Genomic DNA, 8,599 nt, shown 5'->3' with positions numbered 1-8,599 from the left:
AAAATGGCATTCCTCTCCCTTGAGTACTACCTCTCCACCAGATCTTCGTGGGCCACGTAACAAGGTCAAAAGAATGAAGGAGTCAGAGTTGACAAAGAGTCAGCCAACAGAATTATCCAGAATAGAATGAACATTTGGATTTACAGTCACCATTGTTAGAAAGGACTCTAGATATTTAGATAATGATAGCAATATGTATAAATAATTTATAATCAAAATATATCAGGGATGGCTGTTCAAACATGTTTTACAACTAGGGTATGGTGAGTACTGTGGTTATTTGCTCATCATTCCTTCTACCCACCCTTCCCGCCTCGCTTCTAGAAGACTTTCTAGCCTGCAGAGGCTGGGAATTTAAGAGATGTATTTCCCAAGCTCCTTTGAAGCTACGGTTCTGGATGTGAATTTCGTTCCTCCAAACAGAAGCAGCCACTTGAGATCTGGAGAGCAGATGTGAGGCAGAGGCCATCTTCCTGCCTTTGGGGCTGCTTGGCTGCTGGCAAACATGGTGATGGGGACAGCAGGGTTTTTTGCATCAGCATTCCGGGGTTCACTCTCTGGCTTTATCGTCCGTTTGTTCTTGAACTCAATAGTTCCAGACACAGTCTCAGAAGTAACAGCACTCTTGGTGAGTCAGTTGTTTTGAGCAGCCATGCCAATGTTTGTTTATAAATTATTACATAAACCACTCCCATTAGCTAGGAGTCATGCCTGGAGCCTCTAGCTCTGCAACAATTTTATAAGCACCCAATGTTTTCCAAAAAATACCTTTCTGCTTAAAGTCTAGGAGACTGCTTTCTATTTCCTGCCCTGAACTGTAGCAGAATAGAAACAAAGAGGTCTGGGAGACACCAGAAGCTGTTTGTACATGACCACCCAACCTGGCTCCTCCCCCTGGGTTCCGTGCACACGGGTGGGGTGGCCACAGCGGTGGAAGGGGTGTCTTTGAGAATCACTCATTTATGCTTCAAGCATTCCCTAAGCACCTCTGGGCCAGGCTCAGAGGCCATGAAAGATGAACCTGCATAATCCATGCCTTGCTGAATCAAAAGGGGAAGATGTACAAGTAAACAAGCGATACATTTCTACAAGGGCTGAAGAAGAGAAATCATAAAGGCCTTGAAGGCAACAAAAATCCACATCGGTGATACTCTCCCCAGGAAATGTCTATGTCTACGTCTATTTGAACTTCCAGGTTCGATTTCCTATGCTTCCCATTCTGAACCTTTACCAACCTCATCAGAGAGATACTAACTACAAGCCCTGAGGCTCTGGAAACAGGTGCCCAGGAAAGTGGAACGACCCTGACAGCCTGCACGCTGCTCAGCCTTTAAAAAAGCGGGTCATCGCGGCTAGCCCATACCTGAGAGCCCTGGGCTGGAGCCTGCAGCATGGAGGAGTGCCTTTCTTCCTCACCTTGCTGCGGTTATGGAGTGCGCCATGCTTTACGAAAAGTACTTTCGCAACGTGCACAGGCCTCAGAGGGCATCAATCACTACGGCGCACTGCTAAGAAAGAAAAAGCCTGCTCATTAAAGGGCAGCGCAGTGCTAAGATGCCATCAATTACAACACAAATTGCATAAATACTAAAATGGGGAAAAACACTGTGTCTTGCAATCAATAAAACACAACAAATCATGGTGCTAGGAAGTGGGAGACCTCAGACTGGGACTCAGGTCTTCCACTCCCAGATCATCCATCCATTTAGTCTGTATATTCTTACTGAGAGCCTAAGTCTGGCACTTTGCATGGGTATTTTTATTCGTGAATGCCATGGATGGCACCCTAATGATCTTAAGAATTTCTCCAAACAAGCTCAGTCAAAATTGTCCTCAAATCTCTTTTTCTGATTTTTACATTACCGCTATACCCTTTGAAAATGGGGGTGGTCTGTTGGGGGCGGGGCTGCAGTGGAAGGGAAATGGGATCTACATGGTGACGTGACCACTTTACCAAAGTGTCCTATCAGCTGCCCCAAAAGAAACACAAAAGTGCAGGTAAGAGACTTCATTTTCAGCTCTGCTACATCACGTCCACCCTTGTTCCATGTCACCCTTCCCCAGGAGTCCCCTGTTCGAACCCTCCAGGGTTTCCCATTCTACCCACACTCAAGGCCAAGGCCCAACACGATAATCTCTCCCTGCCTCACAGCCCTTGGCTACCTCCCTCCCCCACTCTGCTACTGGTAGGTACTGAGACCTCCTTGCCATGCATGTTCTCTGCCTGGAACATGCTTCCTGGAATGGACACACGCCCAGCTCTTTCACTTCCTGCAGTCTCTGCTCTCCAGTGTCATCTTATCAATGACGTTCCCTATTCGCCTTCACATTAAATTGCAGCCCCTGCATCTCTCACATCCCTCAAACATCTTCCCTGCTTTGTTATTCTCTTAACACCATCTGATATACCATATATTTCACATCTACGTTTGCTTAAAGTTTGTCACTCCACTAGAATGTAAGTTCCGTGAGGGCAGAGATGTGTGTGTTGTATCCCCTGTGCCTAGAATAATACCTGGCACGGAGTAAAAGAAAGAAAGAGAGAGAGAGAGAGAGAGAACAACTCTGCTTGTAAGTTTAGACCGCACTGGATCTAAGATGCATCAAATTACCAGTTCCGGGAAATTTTAATTGACAGCTCAGATTGTTCAATGAGCCCATAGGGAGAACAGCCTCCCCTTTTATTTGTTAGAAAGATGGGGTCCCGAAAATTCAAGGGAAGGAAAACAGAAAAGAAAAAAATGAGTCAGCAGAATGACTTCTGGTTTTTCTCAGAGTATGAACTCAGAAGAGGCCTGCTGACAATGATTTTCATGAGAGCCTTTCTCACTTGACCTCCAGATTAAGAAGAGGTCTGTCCTTTCAGTGGATTTAATAAGGGAAAGGGTGGTGCCTGCACTTGAAAGCCTTCTCCTTCCTGTTTTTAAATGGCTGTGCTGATAAAGCTAGTCTTGAGCAAAATGACTTTTCAACCAGACAGATACTAACAGCAGTCACTTCTGCCAGAGGATAGATCTCCCCACCCCTCACCCCACAGAAATCCCCCAACCACCCTTTCTGTAGTGCATGATCACCCCTTTTAGTTCAGAAGGCAATGAAAATGAGGACTCCTAAACAGGCCCTATAACTATAAAAGGAAATTGCCTAATTCTGTCAGTTTCATCTTAGCACAGCTATGAAAATGCCCCACTGAGGTGAAAACATTTAAACCGCCAAGAGGAGACCCCATACTGAAAATGTCTTACTGTTTAACTATTTAATGCTGTTTTCAGGATTCATAAGAGTCTCCTATTTGAGACCCTCTTGATAGCTTTTCAAAGGAAGTTTCAGGTAGATAACATAAGAACAGCCCCTATGAATTGGTGTGACTCCAAACTCATTCCATGTATAAACAGAAAGATTGTTTAATGTAAAACTAAATTTGTGCAACAAACAAAGGAACGATACCAGACTGACATCCCACAAAGGGGTGGGATGAGGGATGGAGTCACATGTAGGTCTATAAATTTAAAAGGTTATGGCTAAACATTGTCCTTAAGCTTAATAACTAGTTGCCATAATGATGTATTTGTCTAAAATACATATTATCAAATAGGATACAAAATGTATGATGTGAGCTCAGCTATTTATATATACATATATATACATACACACACACACATATATCTCTATAATATAGTTTTTTAAAGTACCAGTTGCCTCTGGATGGTGGAATAAGGATGATTGTTTCTCTTCTGTACATTCTAAATTTCCTAAAATGAGCACATATTACATTTACAATTATATTAAAATTATAAGACAAAATGCATTTTATACTCCACCTGATTAAGTGAAACTGCAAGGGTGTAACCTGAGAAGTCTTTAAATAAAGAGTACAAAGAAATCCCAGGCGACAGTGAAAATAAACATATTACAAAAGAAAAGAATAAAGGGAGAAAGGAAAAAAAAAAGAGAGGAAAAGAAAGGCTTTCTCCTCTGCTGGCTTCTTTCTATAAACAGTAGCTTTCAAACAAAAACCACAATCCTACAGAATAACACAAAAGGAAGGTTCAGTGAGCTGTCTTCTTACACTCCACACAATCGCAGCCTGGGGGCTTCTGAGCTTTGTACTGCAAGACATAGCTCCATCAAAGCCCAGCCATCTGCAGCAGGTATGCAAGACATTTTAATGTAAGCCGAGGAACTTTCACAGGACACATTCATTGATGGACACAAACCTGTGCAGAAACCACAGGTATTCGATTCCATTCTCACTGACTTCACCCATAGAAGGTTATCTATCCTGTGAATGGATTCCTTTAGCTCAATGGCTACACAAGGCCAAACTTCCCCAGAATCCAGGGGCACCAAATTTAGACCACAGTGAAAGCTCCTGTCTGGTGCCTGATGAGCTTAAACTGAGTCAATGTCTCAACGGAACTCAGAGACCAGGAAGGCAGGGAGTGTCCTCACCAGACAGAGCCCGAGTTATTGACCAGGCATTCTTGGCAAGGCCTGAAGCGACCTTCCTGAAAACCCTCTGAGAAGTGGGTCTTCTGGAATTTGGCCACTTCATTTATTCATGCAGCAAATATTTTACTGAGGCACTGTGCAAAAAACACTGGGATTAAAATGTAGCCTAAAACGTGGCCCCTGCCTTAAAAAATACTCTTAATGAAGACTAAGAGTATCTTAGTCTTCTTAGTCTTTGACTAAGAGTGTCAAAGACTTCCAAAGAAAACTATCCTACTGACAAGGCCCCCTCCTGCTAAACCCTCCTGAAACTAACTCAGATTTACAAATTACTCAATCTTAGGAATTAGAAAAGCACAAAAGACAACGGACCCCAGATTAGAATTTGAGGAAGGGGCAGGCAGCCCCAGCCAGCTGTCTCCTTTTATTCCTTCCCTCCTTCCTCACACCCTCCAGCCACCAATGAAGCCTGAAATCCATCGCTTCTGCAATACTATTTTTTCTCTTTCACATACAGGTATCCAGAACTCATGCCAGAGGGCTCCAAATTTTTAGCAACACAATCTGTGCCATGCTGTTGTCCCTTCTGCCTCTCCCAGGGTGATCTGGAGAGACCCAAACTGCAGAGCCAGGCTAAAGGATCAGCCATCATTACCCTAAGATCCTTCAGAGAAGCAAAGATTGTGTAACTTTTAAAGAAATTCAAACCAGCAGGAAAAAGATTTAGCAAGAGCCGTCATCAACAGCGTGCTTTAATAAAATGAACCCCCCCAAAATAAAATGTTTAATATGGATTTCCAAGTGCATTTTTATGCCTCATTTAATGATAAACTGTTGACGTAGAGTTCTGTAGAACTATATGTAATTCAAAATAAGGACGACCTTTCGATTGAACCATCTGCAATTCTACATTCTACAGAATGTTTTGAAAGTAGTATTTGCTATGTACTGGGGGAAAAAAGTGTCAGAAAAGCATACTTACAGAAATTCACATAATAAACAAATGCCATTTCTTGAGGGGAAATGTTACAAGAAAGGAAGGCAGGATCAATGACAGAGGATAACTTATCAGCACAAGCTTAGAAAAGGTTCTCTCCCTCCTTCCAAAAGGATAGACCAAAACCAGGGAATGCCCCTTTCAAGTCAATTTCATATCCTAACTAGAGCTGGAAGTTTTAGCAAAGTGTCAGTTACAAGTTGGAAGTTTCTTCCTTTTCTCTTTGGCTAGAAAGTTATTTCCCAATTTGCCCACAGGATCCTTGAAAACCATATTTCACTGGGCATTTAACAGGTACAGAGAAGCTAAAGCCTGTTCCTGTTGCAGGCTGACTGATTGCTCATCCCTGTTCCAGACATTTCTGCAGAGAATGACGGGCACACATCGTCCCAGCCAAACTTTAAGAGGCCTGAACACAATTCTAGAGTCTAGACCAAATGATCCGGCCCTTGTTTAAACTGTTTGAGCCTCAGTGTATCTGCACACCACCTAGTTCCCTGGCCCTCTGGGACGAGTCTGGCCTGGTCTCCGGTGGCCCCAGGATCTTGGCACTCTCAGATGCCCATGTCTGTCTGGTCCTACCCACTGCAACCAAGGCCTGGCTGCTGGAATGCAAGCCAGGTCCATTTTTAAATCCCCTTAGAAGTTTCACAACCACAGGTTTGGGTGAGGAGACAAACAGCGCTGTAGTTTGCTGACATTAAACTAAAAATACCCAGCTGCAAACAAAAGCCATCTTTTACAGGGCTGGCTCGGATGTCCTGAGGTTACACGTGGTAGCGTGGGACCATATCCTTGGCAGTGTGGCGGCCTTAACAGCTGCTCCAGGCCCAGTAGGGCAGAGGGGCCGGTCTGTCCCTGCGCTGTCAAAGAATCTCGCAGGCGGCAGCCCAGCCTGTTTGATGGAAAGAACAGCTTTATTCCTCTGCCGTGGACCCAAACGCAGGCTCGAGGAAAGTGTGAGATACACACTGAAAAGAGAGGCGGGAGGCAAAATGAAAAACACCAACCCCATTTCCCTGGAAGGAAATGTGTTTCCACCTCCCTCCTCCCTGCAATTAGAAAAGCAAATTATTGCTGTGACTACGCTGAGAAAGGCAACTCGGAGGCGTAAAAAATGGATTTCTGAGCCAACGTGGCCCGGCGGGCGCTGCCGGGGAGGGGGAAATGGGAAGCGGGAACCGTGGCGTGGCGGGGCGACCGCGTTGGCCCGAAGGCTGCTCCGAAGGTTCTACCTGTTGGGCTGCGGCGCCGAGATGCTCAACCCCCGGCCGCCGCGCTCGGGGCCCCTCTCCCTCCCCAGGACCCAAACTTTCCTTCGCGCCCCTCGGAAGCGGCGAGCCTCGTCCCTCTCCCAGGCCAGATTTCGGATGTGAAACTTTGCCTTCAGCCACAGGGGACTGGAGGAAGGGGGGCTTATTCCCACACGGCCAAGGGGACTCCGGGTGCTGGGAACCCACGAGTAGGGGATGCAAACTGACGGTCAGCCCGGGACCTGGCCAAAGTTTCCTCCAAAACTGCGCTGGCCAAAGCGTGACCCAGGAGCTCGGAGTCCCCAGCCTAGGGTCTGGGGGGTAAGGGGTGGAGCTGGCCCCAGGACACCAGCCGCAAGGTCACTGCGGAGCTGGACCCCGGGGGCAAACAATCGGTGCCGCGCGAAGGGGCAGCGGCGGGCACCCAACCTCTCTCCACACCTGCTCAGCTCCGCGCTGAGCCCCGGACACGTGGGAGCCAGTCCCAGGCTCCCAGGCAGCTGCAGAGACTCGCAGCCTCGCCCGGGCGTGCACCGTCCGCCCCGGCCGCCGACTAGGAAGAGGCAGCTGGCCCGGGCGCAGCCAGGCGGCCTCTTTCATCCTCCGACCCGGGCAGGAGCGGGGAGGGAGTTTGGTTTTCTTCACACCAACACCTCACCCCGGCAGCTCCCCACATCTCGACCTTTCCCTGCCACCTCGCAGACAGACAGACAAGGGACACAAAGAAAAAAAAGAAGAGGGAGGAAAAAAAAAAACAAAAAACTACCGCCCCTCCTGGTCCCATCCTCCGGCTCGGAGCCGGGAGGAAGAAGAGGGGGGAGTACACCTTCCCTCCTCCTCCCCATCCCGACTCGGTGACCCGGGCAGCAAGGAGCCCCGAAGAGGCCGAGGGGGGAGAGGTAAGGCTGGAAGCGGCAGAAACCAGGCGGAGCGAGCGAGCGAGCGAGAGCGCGAGAGAGAAGAAAATATCCAACAAAACCACGCTAACGCGCCCCCTACCTGGGTGCAACATACTTTGGAAATAGAAGATGACCAGGATAAAGGATCCCAAGCAAGTGGCCAGCACCATCCGGCAGATTCTGTTCATCCTCATCACTTCCAGCAGCGCAGGCTTCATGGCTTTGTCCTGGCTTCGGGGACCGGGGTGTCCGGGACGCGCGCCCGGGGCGCAGGAGCGAGGAGCCCGCCGCGCGGACCGGAGCCCGGCAGGCGCAGGGCAGGGCTGGGCACGGCTCGCCGGGAGGATCGGGCTGGCTCGGCGGCGGCTCTCGGAGCCCCCGGCCCGGGCGGGGGTGTGGGAGGCGCGGGAGTTGGTCTGGAAGTGCCCAGATGCGAGGACCCGCCGGCCGCGCGCCGCTGCTCCTCCTCGTCGCCTCCCGGCGCTGCTCCGCCGCCTCCTCCGCTCCCGCCGGCGGCCGCCGCTGCCTCCTCGCGGGCCGGGCGGCTGGGGTGCGAGCGGTGATGGTGCCGCCGCCGCTGCGCTGGCCGCTGTGGCTGTCGGACGGGCCCTCTCCCTGCTCTCCAAAGGCTACTTCATTGCGCTCCAGCGATCTTTATATTCCGGGGCTGGGTTTTACCAAATGCAACTCGCGGCCCCCGGCGAGGGGAGGGCGCCTGCGGAGAGCCGCGAGGAGGGAGGGAGCCGAGCGCCGGGGCGGAGCGTCGCGCTCCCCCCGCCTCTGCCCGGGATGTGGTCGCGTCCAGCTGTTTCCCGGGGAGTGCGGAGCGCGCGCCGCGCTCCCGCAGGGTCCCAAAAGCCCTCAGTCCCCGGCCGGGCTCGGCCGCCGTCTGGAGGTTGTGTCAGCGTTTCCATGACAAAACCCGGAGGAAAAAAAGACGAATAAAATCGCCTCGGTGCTGCCACCCACCCCCGCCAGCGTTAGGAGAGGGAAGTGGC

The 8,599-nt window shown here is 49.7% G+C and overlaps 1 protein-coding gene across 2 annotated transcripts in view; it reads right to left on the bottom strand.

The window, feature by feature from the left end:
• The window catches only part of CHST11 (carbohydrate (chondroitin 4) sulfotransferase 11), a 293,711-nt gene extending 285,450 nt beyond the window's left edge, over positions 1-8,261 (bottom strand). Inside the window, exons 1-2 of one of the 2 annotated variants that reach the window (XM_012650257.1) lie at positions 8,084-8,226; positions 7,702-7,952 (exon numbers count right to left, since the gene is read on the bottom strand). In XM_012650257.1, coding sequence (XP_012505711.1) covers positions 7,702-7,819 — 118 coding nt within the window. In that variant the 5' untranslated portion in view covers positions 7,820-7,952; positions 8,084-8,226. Of the gene's footprint in view, positions 1-7,701 lie in introns of both variants that reach the window. The other variant, XM_012650258.1, reaches the window with a different exon arrangement.
• Between the last annotated feature and the right edge of the window lie 338 nt (positions 8,262-8,599).

The sequence above is a fragment of the Propithecus coquereli genome, unplaced genomic scaffold (assembly GCF_000956105.1).
Source record: "Propithecus coquereli isolate 6110/MARCELLA unplaced genomic scaffold, Pcoq_1.0 Scaffold316, whole genome shotgun sequence".
NCBI classification, from domain to species: domain Eukaryota; kingdom Metazoa; phylum Chordata; class Mammalia; order Primates; family Indriidae; genus Propithecus; species Propithecus coquereli.
This window is presented reverse-complemented; position numbering and strand designations above follow the sequence as displayed.